The 17,815-nt window shown below is 35.2% G+C and overlaps 1 protein-coding gene across 4 annotated transcripts; it reads right to left on the minus strand.

Annotated features, from left to right (window-relative positions):
• Positions 1-1,567: 1,567 nt before the first annotated feature.
• Positions 1,568-17,379, minus strand: LOC117326180. 4 transcript variants are annotated; one of them, XM_033882820.1, is made up of 11 exons: positions 17,274-17,379; positions 16,726-16,831; positions 16,403-16,477; positions 15,909-15,983; positions 15,380-15,544; positions 5,586-5,660; positions 5,078-5,152; positions 4,210-4,284; positions 3,856-4,020; positions 3,340-3,415; positions 1,568-3,212 (listed from the first exon to the last, which is right to left on the minus strand). In XM_033882820.1, the coding sequence occupies exons 2-10, from the start codon at positions 16,822-16,824 to the stop codon at positions 3,401-3,403; spliced, it is 819 nt and encodes a 272-aa protein (XP_033738711.1). In that variant the 5' UTR covers positions 16,825-16,831; positions 17,274-17,379; the 3' UTR covers positions 1,568-3,212; positions 3,340-3,400. The 4 variants fall into 4 exon arrangements, with proteins under 4 accessions (XP_033738711.1, XP_033738712.1, XP_033738713.1 ...); XM_033882821.1 differs by lacking the exon at positions 15,909-15,983; XM_033882822.1 differs by lacking the exon at positions 5,078-5,152.
• Positions 17,380-17,815: the final 436 nt, after the last annotated feature.

Genomic DNA, 17,815 nt, shown 5'->3' on the forward strand with positions numbered 1-17,815 from the left:
ACAGGTAATTGGTCTTTCGATTTAAAGATCATCGTAAATCGTTAACAGAGTTAATATTTTCGCATGTATTATATCATCTGACATGCTGAATAAGGACCAAAACACTTAATAACGCATCAATAGAGCAATGAAATAATAACGATTTTCAATATAATTGACTTATAATAATCACATTTGTTAACCCGGTGGAAGCGATAGGTCTTAGTGTTGGAGCATTCGGAATATCCTCGGGTTGGCTATACCTATTTTGAAAAAAAAAACGAGGAGTTCCAGATGAGTGTTGCAGGAAACAGGAGAAACCCCACGTGGTCGGCCAGGTGAGACCTAACCTTTTCATGTCCGATCGGGGAACCGAACCCCGGTCGTCTAGATCAGATTGTTACACTGTGACATATACGGATATAATTATATTAAGTCTCGGGCACCCGAGTTTCAGTTGTACTGTCTAGTTGAATTGGATACATTCCGTAGTGTGAAAGCCATTAATTCGTTTCATATTTTAGGGGTTTTATCAACATTCGATGAAATTAACACCTATTCTATAATTCTATATAAGGAATTTACTTACCAGGATATTGCTAATAACGTATACGACTGATTCCTCAACAAGAGAAAAGACATCGCTATTCCTTCAATGACACGGACATTGAGCACAGGACCAAGTCACTACCGTTATGCTTTTGATACGCTTGAGTTGTCAAATTATAATGTGCTTATCGTTATAAGTTATCAGTACCCATACCAACTCAAATCTAGGGCTTCAATAGCAGAGTCTTGCGATAGAGACGTGGCCCTGTGCTTGCGACCACCGAGACAGTTTATGAAAACAATTATTTATACAGATCGAGCTTCTATATAACGAGGGACATTCGAAAACTAAAGTTATTTATGATACAATTCTTACTTTTATAACTTTACAAACTTTTTTTCACGCATAAATGATTTGTCTGATTTCTATAGATCTTCAGGCGATAAGGTAAGTGTGCGGCGTCTGCCATCTTTAAGACAAAAATCTGACTTAAGATTGCCCTGCAGCTATCTTAGGATTTAAGACAGAAAAATAGACTTAAAATTTATTTCTTGATCCCCAATTTATATCTGTTTCAAGACTTAAGTTTAAAATCTTAAATTTAAGTCCAAACTTGGACTTAATTCTTTCTTTTTTTCATGAACCCGGAGCATGGTCCCTATAGCATTCCTTTGCAGTTCGTCGAGATTTTTGTATTGACGGAATGACGGACGGACGAACAGCCTTGACTGTGGGGTGTAGTATTTTGCCTGTCGACTTGTGGGGTGCGTCCTGAAAGAATGTCAGAATATATATTATTTCCATTCATTCCGTCGCTAAAAAATGCGCTGTGAGATTTAAATATTGATTATGGGTAAAAATAGAAAATTACTTTAAAATTCGTCTCCTTTAGGTGACGAAGATATTTTGACGAAATGAATCGGTGAACGAACCCCACAAGGATGTGTGAATACGGACGGACAAGTTGATTGCAGTATATTTCGCTTATTTCATGTATTTAACAAACAAGATATAAAGCCAAATAACAATAAAGATGTTTTATTGTATAGTCATATGTCATAATATATCTGCACAGCAGACAATGGGAAAATCAGAAATAACAAATAATAATAAAAGTATACTCCAAAACGACTCTCACACCAAATAGACACTTTCACACCAAATCGATACTTACACGCGCTCGAGACAGACTTGATTGTGTCATGTTGATACCCAACACTGAAAGCTGTGCCATTGTATAGAGAATAGAGACAAGGATTCGGGACGGACAAAGACGGGAAATTGACAGACATCACCAACAAAAACAGAACAACACATAACACGTGCCATGCGTCATAACATAGCATCATATCATGCAACATGCAGACAGACGAATGGACAAACAAACCGATAGAAATAACCCGGAAGTAACAGATAAGAAAGAGCTTTAGTCAAATGGCAAACGTTCTGACAGTCAAAGCGATAAAGATACCGCTCTGAGTGTCAACAACCACCAAGAGACTTTCACTAGCTTCTTTCTTAAACATGCAAAACAAACATGCAGACAGACAAATGGACAGACAAACAAGCAAATAGAAACAGATCGGATATAACAGGAGAAAGAGCTTTAATCAAATGGCAAACGTTCTGACAGTCAAAACGATACATGTACCGCTCTGAGTGTCAACAACCACCAAGCGACTTTCACAAGCTTCTTTCTTAGACATGCAACACAAACATGCAGACAGACAAATGGACAGACATACAAGCCGATAGAATAGATCGCCGATCGGACGTAACATAAGAGAAAGAGCTTTAATCAAATGGCAAACGTTCTGACAGTCAAAACGATACATGTACCGCTCTGAGTGTCAATAACCACCAAGAGACTTTCACAAGCTTCCTCCTTTGACATGCAAAACAAACATGCAGACAGACAAATGGACAGACATACAAGCCGATAGAATATATCGGACGTAACATAAGAGAAAGAGCTTTAATCAAATGGCAAACGTTCTGACAGTCAAAACGATACAGGTACCGCTCTGAGGGTCAATAACCACCAAGAGACTTTCACAAGCTTCTTTCTTAAACATGCAAAACAAATATGCAGACAGACGAATGGACAGACATACAAACCGACAGAAATATATCGCTCACAATTATGCAAAACAAACATGCAGACAGACATATCAGACTCTATGTTAACACAAAGTTACGTGGTATATTCGAAATTAGAACGTGCATCATGTATCAACATAATAACAATCACACAAACCACGCCCACACTCTCGCCGTCATTTTGAATAAATAACCGCCAGATGGCCAAGTCCAAATACTGTATCTCCCGAATTATCACAATAAAGTTCATATATATGGATCAGGGTTAACATCTCCTTGGCCTTTTACACGGCACCGGAACCACATTATCCTCGTCAAAAGAAAGCTTTCTCTTGACGCCTCTGTGTCTAGTACTGTCACGCACTATGTCCATGATAAGGTCAGACTCGGGAGAGAATTGTTTGACCAGGTGGTAGTTGGTAGTATCCGAGGTTGGGCCGCAATGGTCAGTCTTGAGATTGTCCGGAGTTGACTGTTTGATAGGTATATCTTGTAGACTGTCATTGGTAGCATTGTATTCTATCTCGAACCAAAACGGTGTTGGTTTCTTGGAGAAGTCGCTTTCCGTGAGGGTGTAATCTCCCTGGAACGAAAGCAATATACATATAAATGACGATTCAAACAAAACTTTGGGTCTCTCAAACAACTGAATTATATTGTTATTCTTTCTGTTAAAAAAGAAACAGGCAAAATCAATATAAAACACTTACCATGAGATCCAGACTGTAGTCAAAATCATCGTCGAGTTCAATCTGGGGAGGTGTTTTTTTGTCAGCTGTCACACTGCTATTAAAAGAAAGAATATACATGCATGTATTGAACAACCAACGGAAAATGACAGAAAGAACTTTGATAAGTACAATGTATTTGGCATCACAATCAAAATCTAAAAGATATTTGTCATCGAATATTGATATATTTAATGTAACATGACTCGTAAATCTTGACCCTTACCAAACAGGTTTGGTGTCTGGACCAAGGTCAGTTCCGTGTTCAGAACGGATGTTGTTTTGGACACTAGAACTTGCCTTTGAAGAATGGAAGGAAAGAATGAACGAAAGATAGAATAGAAAGAAAAAAAGGAAAGAACATGCACATGAAATAGATATAAAAAATGGAAGAATGGAAAGAATAGAAATAGAAGGGAAAGTGGGAACAATGAAATGGGACAGGTAGCAAGTAAAAGTAATTAATGTTATGAGTATCTCTAAATAAAAAATAGATACCTGAGGCGAGATATGGACCATATCACTGAGTATCCGTTTGTCACATGTAGCACCTGTTGTAATGGTGACGTCAGAGGCATGTGATTCGGGTTTAATGGCCAAGGTCATATTACAGGTGGATTTTTCCCCGTTTGTTGCCATGGTAGTCTCAGGGGAGTGCCGTTTCTGTACAAATTACAAAATAAAACAAACTGATTAAAAACAAATTCAAATTGTCGGTGATTTGGAGCAACATTTAAGTTAATAAATATAATTTATGACAATTCATTAGCGCTAGTGGGAAGTATGTCTCCAAAGACTTACATAGATCTAATTAATAAAAGGCTGTATATAAAAAGCAACTTGTGTATTTACCCTTAAGAACCCAGCAAGCTGAGATACGTCTGCTTTTGTTTGTGACTTCTCTGAACATTTCTGTACTTTGGGATCCTGTAAATATATACACTGATACATGTAACCCTTACTACTACGAGAAATTCAAAACACTCGGAAATACGGATTTGTTTAGGATTTATTTTACTAAAACATATTTTGTTTTTATCATAAATATACAACGGGGATCGGGTACAAGTTTTCCAACTTAAATGAGGCCTTTTCCCAACAAACCATAGATATTTACACAACTCTAGGGGAAATGATAATTTAAATGGTTATGAATGAAAATCGAGGAAACTGTGGTGCAAGAAAAATATATTTGTTGATATGAATGTTATATATAGCATAGATATAATTTTAACTTTATATAATATGTAAATGGACGATTTATTAGCGCTAGTGGGAAGTATGTCTTCAAAGACGAACATGGATCTAATTAATAAAAGACTGTAAATACTAAACAACTTGTGTATTTACCCTTAAGAACCCAGCAAGCTGAGATACGTCTGATTTTGTTTGTGACTTCTCTGAACACTTCTGTACCTTGGGATCCTGTGAATATATAACATGTAACTTTAATTAGTACAACGAGGTAAACAAAACAACAGGAAATACTGATTCGTTAAGATCATATCTGTTAAAAAATAAAATGATAATAATTCAAAAATGATTGATATATTAAGATATAAAAATATGAATAAGCATTGCATATAAGTCATCGATTTGTTTTCCAGTTAAGCTTTTTTTTTTAACTTACATGTATAGAGCTATTTGACGAGCGCCTGTGTCGACTTACATAGATCTAATTAATAAAAGGCTGTATATAAAAAGCAACTTGTGTATTTACCCTTAAGAACCCAGCAAGCTGAGATACGTCTGCTTTTGTTTGTGACTTCTCTGAACATTTCTGTACTTTTGGATCCTGTAAACATATACACTGATACATGTAACCCTTACTACTACGAGAAATTCAAAACACTCGGAAATACGGATTTGTTTAGGATATTTTTTTATTCAAACATATTTTGTTGGGTTTTTTCATAAATATACAACGGGGATCGGGCACAAGTTTTCCAACTTAAGTGAAGCCCTTTCCCAACAACAGAAAACAACACAAAAAAATCACAACACTAGGGAAAATGATAATTGAAAAGAGTATGAATGAAAATTGAGGAAACTGTGGTGCAAGAAAAATACATTTGTTGATATGAATGCTATATATAGCATAGATATATTAAATTTAATATAATATATAAATGGACGATTTATTAGCGCTAGTGGGAAGTATGTCTTCAAAGACTTACATGGATCTAATTAATAAAAGGCTGTATATAAAAAGCAACTTGTCTATTTACCCTTAAGAACCCAGCAAGCTGAGATACGTCTGCTTTTGTTTGTGACTTCTCTGAACATTTCTGTACCTTGGGATCCTGTGAATATATAACATGTAACTTTAATTAGTACAACGAGACACACAACAGGAAATACTGATTCGTTAAGATCATATCTGTTAAAAATAAAATGATAATAATTAAAAAATGATTTATATATTAAGCTAGTTAAGCTTTTTTTTTTAAACTTACATGTATAGAACTATTTGACGAGCGCCTGTGTCGACTTACATGGATCTAATTAATAAAAGGCTGTATACAAAAAAGCAATTTGTCTATTCACCTTTAAGACCCCAGCAAGCTGAGATACGTCTGTTTGTGACTTCTCTGAGCATCTTTCTACTTTGGGATCCTGTAAATATATAACATGAAACTCTTAATACAACGAGAAATTCAAAATACCAGGAAATACGGATTTATTCTGGAAATTATTAGTCTTAAAAATATCAAAAAATAAAAATAATATTAATAGAATAATCTTGAATAACAGTCCATTTGAATGATTAGACTATTTTTACGAAAGCATGTGTTTTTTTTACCGGTTCCAGTCTGATCAAGCGAATCTTTCCACGTGGTTTTGGTGGCTCATCAGACGGCTTTGGTCGCCATTGTCTTTTCTTAATGCGAACTTGACTCATCGTAAATCTAAGAGTAGTAAAACAAAATACACGGCCGTGTTTTGTTGTAAACAATTAAAATAAATCAACACCCCTCCCCTCCCACCTCATTCCCACCCCCATCCCAACCTCGTCACCCCGTCGGGATAAAATGTTGACCGTGTTTTGATATTATCATTCTCCTTTCTTCAATTCCTCTTGCGAGATTGAAGGTTCGCGAAATAACTGGCTCCAGAAACCACTACCGCCATGAAACTGCTTTTTTTTCAGTTCAAACCAAATCCATTATGCTTTAATAAAATCATTTCAGTTCAAACTGCCCAAAAGTGTTTAACCATATCACTCACCTTGTTAAGTCTGCCTGTGACAATACTTGAGGAATTCTTTAAAGTAAAACTTCAAATATCTGTGAAAAGGGTGAGAGCGAAATATATCGTGACTGAATCAAAAGTATGTACTGTTGATAAGGGATGACATGTGATATCAACAGATGACGTCACAATCAACATGACGTATTTCCGCAATAAACGTATTTCCGGTTTCTAACACACGTGACATAGAAGATATAGCGCATCCATGCGGAGAGGAAGGAAAACTAAGGCAGATAATTCAGTGTTGTTGAAGAAAGCTAGATGTTGTTTGTTTGTTTATTTATTTGTAAAGTATCGGGTGTTTGAACATCTGGTTTAATTTTTTTTAAATAAAACTATCAGAACAAAAAAAAGCCGTGCCTGGCCTGTTCAAAAGATAAAAATAGTGTTGTATTGATAATTTTCATGATAAAAACGGCTATTTATATTCATGTAAAACCATATAAACTGTCTGATTTGAGCTTTTTCAGAGTTTTATTTTTTACAAAAACGAAACAAAAAAAAAACAAAAAAACAAAAAGCCCTGGAAAGACATAGATTAACACTAAGGATGTTTAAGATAAACTCTCTGAATTATTTAGTTTTACATTACACATAAAAAGGCGTGTATGTTAACAAGATACAGGTAAGCGTGTGGCTAACCCGTGGTGACTTATCTCAGGTGTGTCCTGACACAGACTACCCGGTTAAATTACCTGTGCACGTGGTTGCCATTCAGACCAAACGTTCGTCAGCCAGCCATGATCATCTTTTCTGAAATTTTCATACACACATTTTTTGCCAATTACTGATCCACACAAGTCATTTATTGATATCAACTAGTTGGCATAAATATAATAATAATATGTTCTTTTATGAGTCCGTTTTTATATGTGATGGTATCAAATATTTATACTGGCGTAATATTGGGAGTACAAGTGTCATGATCCACCTTAAGCTTACTCAGCCTGGTCTCCGTGTCACGTGCTCAATATTTCTAGACATACAGGTTAAATTGAAAAAAAAAAATATGTCAAATAAAATCGGACCACAAACACATATATATTGATTATTAGAATATGTAAAACCGGAATGTTCTCGACCTTTGTGGTATCTCGTTAAATGATGTCTGATTTGTCAATAATCGAATATTCAAGTTACCAACAGGATGACAACGATAAGTGACGATAGATTTAAAAAAGAAATAAAAATAAGATTTAGAAAATTCAAAGAAATTTGAATGCAACAATATATGCACATATAAAATAACACGCGAATAAAAAAAAACCTCTTAAAAGGGAAAGCAGTTTCCGACGGGATTCGAACCCGTTATAATGTCACCAGCTTCCCAATAACGTACCCTCTTAGCCCACATGCATGGCTAAGTCGTCAATGCGAACGATCTATACAAGTATGCAATGCACCTATTTCCCCTATGTGATTATCGACCCGTCTGCAATCAATGTGCTAATCAAAGTTCAACATGACAAGTCATAGTGTTCGGACTATACTGTGGGAATCACTGGTATCACGTGATATTTACCTGTATTTTTAGCCTAGGTCAGGATAGCCGGAAAACGACCATACATTACAGAAGTACCTCATATTATTTTATTGTTGATTTAGTGACTTGCATTTTATTATTACAAACTTTAATATTTCCATTATCGAAGGATTTATTGTGTGATGATATGTTAGAAATCTAGTAGTCATAATTATGATTGATAAAATAATCTATAAAAGCTACGTATTGTTTTTCTTAGGCAAACTAATTCTTAAAACAAACATTGATGTTACAGAAGGGGAGACAATTGCAAATTTTGTAACAAAGAATGATGTGTTTACAGAAGATTGATGTCCAATGATAAAAGTATATAAACATAATGTGTGTACGTAACAAGAGAAATCTTTGTAAATTATATAATTATATTTTTAATTCATGTACACTGTAGTTATAACAAACATTTCCGGTATTTTATGATTTCACATCATAATAACATGTCTATATGTGTATCGATGTAAATGTAGCAAAAATTATACAAGCCAAAAACGCTTTGTTTAAAACCACGCATGTGCATATCCCGGATGTCTTTGGGACCCTTCTTCCCCATTAAGAACCGGCTCATAATTCGAGTATCCAAATAGCACCTGAAGTTTGAAAATGATTATTTTTCTGTCAACTGCACTCTGTTGTCCCAGTTAATGACATGATCTGTGACGGCCGATTTATTGACCTAAGACTCTGATTGTGTCTCACGATTTAGTAAATGTGTCTGTCCGTGAGTACCAGGATCGTGGGCTACAGACGATGTGGTTTCCGCGGCGTCCTTCGAGTGTTCATGAAGACGGACTCCAAATCTCCAAGTTTCACCGATATTATACGAAACCTACGGAAGCCGAATAGGACCAATATAAAAAAATAACTTAGTTGGTATCATTAAAAAATAAATAAAAAATCTCGTATATACGAGTTTCTTTCTCGTATATACGAGTTTATTTCTCGTATATACGAGATTATTTCTCGTAATAACGAGATTAATTCTCGTATATACGAGATTAATTCTCGTATATACGAGTTTCTTTCTCGTATATACGAGATTATTTCTCGTAATAACGAGATTAATTCTCGTATATACGAGTTTCTTTCTCGTATATACGAGCTTCTTTCTCGTATATACGAGATAATTTCTCGTAATAACGAGATTATTTCTCGTATATACGAGTTTCTTTCTCGTATATACGAGATTATTTCTCGTAATAACGAGATTAATTCTCGTATATACGAGTTTCTTTCTCGTATATACGAGATTATTTCTCGTAATAACGAGATTATTTCTCGTATATACGAGTTTTTCTCGTACATACGAGATCCTTTCTGGTTTGAACTATCTAACTTGCGAGTTCTTTTTTCTCGTTATCGCGATATGGAAATTCGATTATCACCAAATTTACATAAATTAAGTCACATTATAACTTAACTGATATAATGAAAACGATATCATGATTTAGAAGCTTCATTTAAGTCGCTAGTGTGATATATAAAAGTTGCGAAGACAACTTTTAAGTAGGTTGTTCGTCATAATAAGCTAGTGTACCCGGAACGATTTGCTATATTTAGCTTATAATTTAGGATGAAACTAAAAATGCTGAAAGTGTGACTTTTATGACGACTTTAGTTTTAGAGTTATCGCGATTTTTCTCGAAAACACATCTGAAGCCCAAAGTCGTTGACCTCGTTTCGGTAACCCATGACCTGTGACGTCACAGGTTTAAAGGAATCAGAGCCGCCAGAAAGAAAATATACAGAATCAAACGTGAACACGTGCCTGCAATTTATACAAATTAGATTAAAGTGCTGGATAAACGTTTTGAGTAATATTTGTGAATAAGTTAATAACAAGTGCTACCGAAACCAGGGACACACTTTTCTTTTAAAACTGGCAGTATACAACATGTAACATCTTACTTATTTTCTATTATAACGGACAAATATGACGAGTATCATCTTATAACGGGTCGTATATAGCATGTATAACGTTAGAATAATGTTCTATTATAACGGGCAGTTACAACATATGTAACGACTTACATTATGTACATTAATATTATATCCTTTATTATGAGGTTTGTTGCACACAAATATTTATTTCGCTTATAATACTTCTATTAATAGAAGTTTAAAATGCAATTCATACATGATGTGAAATAAATGCCGAAAAATTTGAATTCTTACTAGCCAAAACAGCAATGGATACGTTGGAAATCCACTTGAAGAATTGTCTAAAATTGATCTGTATCTATAGAAGAACGTTGTAGGTTCCAACACCGGTTTTCATACGGGAGAGATTAAGTCTATTGTAGATCACACTATGAATCTATATAATACATTACTTTTTTTACTTTTTGAAAGTAGTGTCCTTCATGCGCGGGTTTTTGTATAGAATACAATGCATAACTTTACTGTACATGTGTATCGTCAGAGTATCCAGAACTGTTGTATTCTTGGTATGTTTATTTGAATATTAATTTGCGAATAAAATGACATATTTATTTTTACAAAAAAACTAATGTTGATGCGGTGTTCCTTTTTATAGTAAAGAGTAAGGAATGGTAAATACATTTATATTTTGTGTATTGGTGATTGACTGATTATTGGATCGTGTATAACATCCATCCGTAGGCCTACATCAAGCGGTCTTTTTCAGAGTCCATTTCGCTAAAATTTAATTTTCTTAAAAGCTTAAACTTATATTGTTGGATTCCGACTTCTTGTCGACAATATTCGCCAAAGTCATCAACCTCAAATCTCATTTCCAGATCGTATTCTATAAAAGGCCGTTCATGTCAAAAACGAAATACATTTAACGCGTTAGCATTTAATGTGTTAAACACATTTAACGCGGTAAATCTTAACACGATGTTTTCTTGGAATTTTAACGCGTTTAATTTTGTTCGTTTAACGCGTTTAAAGTCGTAGCTTTTGTTTTAATGCGTTAAATGACTAACATAACAGAAACAATCGAATACCTTGTTTCATATATCTACTACGCATTTAAAGGACTCGTTAAATCTTAAATGTTATGTTAAACGCGTTAAATGGTACTCGTTTTTGACATGAACGGTCTTCAGACATGTCTGTGTTGCTACTGGTTACACTGTCGAAGACAGCGTCACTAGATGTATTTAATAAATATCAGACTTAAAACGTGTAGCTACATAATGTTAGTACCTTGTAACAACTGCCATTCCGTAGAGTTGTACTAAATTACTTCTGGTTTCATGATGGAGCACACTGTTACATGTAATACGATCAATAAACTCGTATATACGAGAAATAATCTCGTTATTACGAGAAATAAACTCATATAAACGAGACATAATCTCGTATATACGAGAAAGAAACTCGTATATACGAGAATTAATCTCGTTATTACGAGAAATAATCTCGTATATACGAGAAAGAAACTCGTATATACGAGATTTTTTATTTATTTTTTAATGATACCAACTAAGTTTATTTTTTTCATTGGTCCTATCCGGCTTCCGTAGAAACCCGTGCAGGAGCGGAAAAGGAATATGCCTGCTGTATCTCAATGCATATCGTAAGAAGCGACTATAATTGTGTAATTGTGGCCGGCCCGACCGTGGTCATAGGGGTGGTTGGTTTCTTCTCTGTCTTTCTGTTCAGTGGGATCTATATAATGTAGTTCCATTTAAATTGGTTCATGATTTTAATAGCAGTCAAGACAAGATATGTCCAATCATAGGTCTCCACTTGATAACCATGGCAACCATATAACCTTGGATGTTTTGAAAAATAGTATCATTGTAATTGCTACCCTAAATATACTTATATACCAATTATCAACTTAGTCAGATAAAATCTCTATTTTGACCAATCAGAAGCCTCCATAAGTTCCACGTGGAGTAACGGTTCTGAAAAGCAACTGATAAGTTTTCAAATTATAATCATTGATAAGCTTAACAACTTGACCGAGTTTTGATGAATGAAATTAATCTAAGGACTGGTGAGACTAGGCACTACACAAAAACACGTGTTTTGTGACTTGGTTACCATGACAACCGCAGTTTAAACTAATAAATTCCTGCATAACAAACACAAACGTTCCTTAAATATCCCTGTGTAAGTCTTCACAAGAGTAGGAGGCGTTGTCCGGACATTTTTTTTCTACGGACAGACGGACGGGCAAGCTAATTTCAGCATAACCCCACCCCGCTTCATTGCGGGGAGTATAATAAACAAGAAGTAACGCCGAATAACGATAAAAATGTTTATTATATAGTCATATGTCTTAAAATATCTGCACAGCAGACAATGGCAAAAATCAGAATTAACCAATAACATCAAAAGTATACTCTAACGTAGTAAATTACTACTTTCACACTAAATTAATACTTTCACACAAAATAGACCCATTCACACAAAATCGATACTTACACGCGCTCGCCTGAGACAGACTTGATTGTGTCATGTTGATACCCAACACTGAAAGCTGTGTCATTGTATAGAGAATAGCGACAAAAGGATTCGGGACGGACAAAGACAGACATCACTGACAAAAACAAAACAACACATAACACGTGTCATACGTCATAACATAGCATCATAACATGCAGCATGCAGACAGAAGAATGGACGAACAAACCGATAGAAATAATTCGGACGTAACAGGTAAGAAAGAGCTTTAATCAAATGGCAAACGTTCTGACAGTCAAAACGATACATGTACCGCTCTGAGTGTCAATAACCACCAAGAGACTTTCACAAGCTTCTTTCTTAGACATGCAACACAAAGATGCAGACAGACAAATGGACAGACATACGCGCCGATAGAAATACATCGGACTAACAGTTGAGAAAGAGCTTTAATCAAATGGCAAACGTTCTGACAGTCAAAACGATACATGTACCGCTCTGAGGGTCAACAACCACCAAGAGACTTTCACAAGCTTCTTCCTTAGACATGCAAAACAAACATGCAGACAGACAAATGGACAGACATACACGCCGATAGAAATACATCGGACATAACAAATAAGAAAGAGCTTTAATCAAATGGCAAACGTTCTGACAGTCAAAACGATACATGTACCGCTCTGAGGGTCAACAACCACCAAGAGACTTTCACAAGCTTCTTCCTTACACATGCAAAACAAACATGCAAAACACACGGACGAATGGACAGACATACAAGCACATCAGACATATGTTATACATTACTTAAACATATTATATATCACTATTATTATTATTACTACCATGTTTAAAGTACCTTGTAAATGTGGGACCTCTTGTTGAGCACAAGAGAGTGCCTGAGTTGAATTCTAAAAAATCTTGAATCTTTAAAAATAGCATTTCAACCTAAAGCATGTATCGGGTATCCACATGACCACACTCAAACTGACCACGCCCACATTCCCACCGCCAAGTTGAGTATGTTAAAGTTGCATGACTACATAATGTACGTCCATCAAGTATATGTATCCTGGAATTATCACAATACAGTTCATATATAGAATTGGGTCAACAGACTCAACACGTCCTTGCCCTTTTACACGGCACCGGAACCACATCATCCTCGTCTAAAGAAAGCTTTCTCTTGACGCCTCTGTGTCTAGTACTGTCACGCACTATGTCCATAATAAGGTCAGACTCGGGAGAGACTTGTGTGACCAGTTGGTAGTTGGTAGTGTCCGAGGATGGGCCGGAATGGTCAGTCTTGAGATTGCCCGGAGTTGACTGTTTGACAGTCACATCTTGTAAACTGTCATTGGTAGCATTGCATTCTATCTCGAACCAAAACGGTGTTGGTTTCTTGGAGAAGTCGCTTTCCGTGAGGGTGTAATCTCCCTGGAAGGAAAAAAAATCCAATTTAAGATTCATTTATTAATCATTTTTAATCTCCTTCTCTCTCTCTCGCTCTCTATCTCTATATCTCTCTCAGAACCAATTGAATTAAATTAGTTTTTATTAACCAAACAAACCATTATAAATATGTACAACACTTACCATGAGATCGAGACTGTAGTCAAAATCATCTTCGAGTTCGATCTGGGGAGGTGTCAGCTTCCTGTCAGCTTTAGCACTGTTAAAACAACAGTAGATAAGTAATCATTAATCACCAGATAATAACAGAACTGAAAGAACTTTGATATGTACAATGTATTTGACATCAGAATATAAATAAAAAGAAATTGTCATAGAATGGTAACAAAAAGCATGGGTGTTTCATGAAACAAGTACACGACTCATGAACCTTGACCCTTACCAAAGAGGTTTGGTGTCTGGACCAAGGTCAGTTCCGTGTTCAGAACGGATGCTGCTTTGGACACCAGAACTCGCCTTTGAAGAATGGAAGGAAGAATGAACGAAGGCAAAGAATAGAAAGAAAAAGGGAAAGATAATGCACACCAGATTGCAATCAAAAGATTGGAAGAATCGAAAGTATAGAAAAAATGAAGATTGAAAAGTGGAAAAAATGAAATGAGGCAGAAAGCAAGTAAAAGTAATGTTAATATTATTTGTTATCTAATAGTGTATACCTGAGGTGAGTTGTTGACCCTATCACTGGGTTTGCGTCCGTCATTTGTACCACTAGTTGTAACGAGGACGTTAGACGCACGTGATTCGGGTTTGGTTGCCAGGGACATATTACAGGTGGATTTTCCCCCGTTTGTTGCCATGGTAGTCTCGGAGGAGTGCCGTTTCTGTAAAAATTACAAAATAAAACAAAATTATTAAAAACAAATTCAAATTGTCGGTGATTTGAAGCAATCTCTACCCAGAGTTGTTCCTTGAACTCACTGAGTTAAGGAACGACAACTCTAGGGGAAATGATAATTAAAAAGAGTATGAATGAAAATTGAGGAAACTGTGGCGCTAGAAAAAAAAATGTATGTGTTGATGTGAATGCTATGTATAGCATAACTACATTTAAGTTAATGATTATAATATATGAATGGATAATTGATTAGCGCTAATGGAAAGCATGTTTCCAAGGACCTACATGGATATTATTGATAGAAGGACTGACTATAGAAAACAACTTGTGTATTTACCCTTAAGAACCCAGCAAGCTGAGATACGCCTGCTTTTGTTTGTGACTTCTCTGAACATTTCTGTACCTTGGGATCCTGTAAATATATACACTGATACATTTAACTCAAACTACTACGAGGAATAATGGATTTGTGTAGGATTTCTTTTTTATCTAAACATATTTTGTTTTTATCATAAATATACAACGGGGATCGGGTACAAGTTTTATACCTGAAGTGAGGTGTTGACCATATCACTGGGTTTGTGTGTGGCATATGTACCACTGGTTGTCATGGTGACGTTAGACGCACGTGATTCGGGTTTGGTTGCAATGGACATATTACGGGTGGATTTTGTCCCATTAGTTGCCATGGTAGTCTCGGAGGAGTGCCGTTTCTGTACAAAAAAAAGAAGATATATACAAAAAATAAAACAAAATTATTAAAAACAAATTCAAGTTGTCGGTGGTTTGAAGCAATCACTACCCAGAGTTGTTCCTTGCACTGACTGTGTTAAGGAACGATAACTCTAGGGGAAATGATAATTAAAAAGAGTAGGAATGAAAATTGAGGAAACTGTGGCGCTAGAAAAATATGTATGTGTTGATGTGAATGCTATATATAGCATAAATATATTTAAGCTAATGATTATAATATGTGAATGGATAATTGACTGGCGCTAGTGGGAAGTATGTTTCCAGAAACTTACATGGATATATAATTAATAAAAGGCTGTATATAAAAGCAAATTGTGTATTTACCCTTAGGAACCCAGCAAGCTGCGATACGTCTGCTTTTGTTTGTGACTTCTCTGAACATTTCTGTACTTTGGGATCCTGTTAACATATAACATGTAACTCTTATTAATACGAGAAATCCAAAACACTCGGAAATACGGATTTGTTTAGGATTTATTTTATTTAACATTTTTTTATCATAAATATACAACGGGGATCGGGCACAAGTTTTCCAACTTAATTACTTAAATGAAGCCTTTCCCAACAACAGAATACAACACATAACTATTTACACAACTCGAGGGAAATTATAATTAAAAAGAGTATGAATGAAAGTTGAGGAAATTGTGGTGCAAGAAAAATATGTGTTGACATGAATGCAATATATAGAGCATAGATATATTTTGAACTTAATATAATATATGAATGGACGATTTATTAGCGCTAGTGGGAAGTATGTCTTCAAAGACTTACATGGATGTAATTAATAAAAGGCTGTATATAACTTGTGTATTTACCCTTAAGAACCCAGCATGCTGAGATACGTCTGCTTTTGTTTGTGACTTCTCTGAACATTTCTGTACTTTGGGATCCTGTGAATATATAACATGTTACTTTAATTAGTACAACGAGACACACAACAGGAAATACTGATTCGTTAAGATCATATCTGTTAAAAATAAAATGATAATAATTAAAAAATGATTTTCATAATAGAATATATAAGTCTGAATGAGCATTGTATATAAGTCATCGAATTGTTTTCTAACTAAGTTTTTTTTTAACTTACTTATAAAACTGTGTGTCAAGCGCCTGTGTCGACAACAAGTGTTTTACTTACCGGTTCCAGTCTGATCAATCGAATCTTTCCACGTGGTTTTGGTGGCTCATCAGACGGCTTTGGTCGCCATTGTCTTTTCTTAATGCGAACTTGACTCATCGTAAATCTAAAATATTAAATTAAAACGTACAAGGTCATGATATATTTAAAAAAAAAAAAAAAAAAAAAAATAACTATCCAACCTAGCACCTCTACCCACCGCATCCCTACGTCCTTCCCCACCTCGTCATCCAACAAAGATAAAATGTTGGCGGTGCTCCGTTATCCTTAATCACATTTCTCAATTCCTCATGCGACATGACAACAAGGAAATAATTTGCTCCAGAAAACACCATTCATTGCCAAGAAAAAACTTTAAAAGTCAGTCAATTACATATTTACTGTACACTGACTGTAACAGGGTGCTCAAAATTTTGTAAAAGTGCTGCCGTGCTACTCCCTGCAACCGCCATTTTCATATAGACTTCAAGACATCCTTTCAAAAAACAGTTTTTATATAATAATTACAAGTCAAACTTTGCCCAAAAGTGTTTTCCTATGTCACTCACCTTGTTATGTCTGTCTGTGACAATACTTGAGGAATTCTTTAAAGTAAAACTTCGAATATCTTAGAAAAAGGTGAGAGCGAAATATATCGTGACTGAATCAAGAGTATGCAGTGTTGATAAGGGATGGCACGTGATATCAACAGATGACGTCACAATCAACATGACGTATTTCCGTAATAAACGTATTTCCGGTTTCTAACACACGTGACATAGAAGATATAGCGCAGTCATGCGGAGAGAAGGAAAACTAAGGCAGGTAATTTATTTTAATTGAAGACAGTTAGTTTGTTTTTGTTGTCGTTTTTTGTGTGTTTTGTAGTTTTTGGGTTTTTTATTTTTATTTTTAATAAGTGAGCAAATACTTATAATGTACATCAGAGCCATTTTTACTATATATTCAGTATGCAAAGTTCTATATTTTGACATCATTTTTTTTCTCTCTCTTCTTTTACTTCTTTTTAATCTTATATTTTATATAACAATCCTGAATAGATAGTAAAACGGCGCCTCATGGGAGGGGAGGGTACAAGATAATATTCAAT

This window comes from Pecten maximus, chromosome 4, assembly GCF_902652985.1.
Source record: "Pecten maximus chromosome 4, xPecMax1.1, whole genome shotgun sequence".
NCBI classification, from domain to species: Eukaryota; Metazoa; Mollusca; class Bivalvia; order Pectinida; family Pectinidae; genus Pecten; species Pecten maximus.

Coding starts and splice junctions, on each gene's coding strand:
- LOC117326180 (XM_033882820.1), bottom strand. CDS start 16,824: ATGAGTCAAGTTCGCATTAAGAAAAGACAATGGCGACCAAAGCCGTCT. Junction 16,478..16,725: donor GATTGATCAGACTGGAACCG/GTAAGTAAAACA, acceptor ATATATTCACAG/GATCCCAAAGTACAGAAATG. Junction 5,153..5,585: donor AGCTTGCTGGGTTCTTAAGG/GTAAATAGACAA, acceptor ATATGTTTACAG/GATCCAAAAGTACAGAAATG.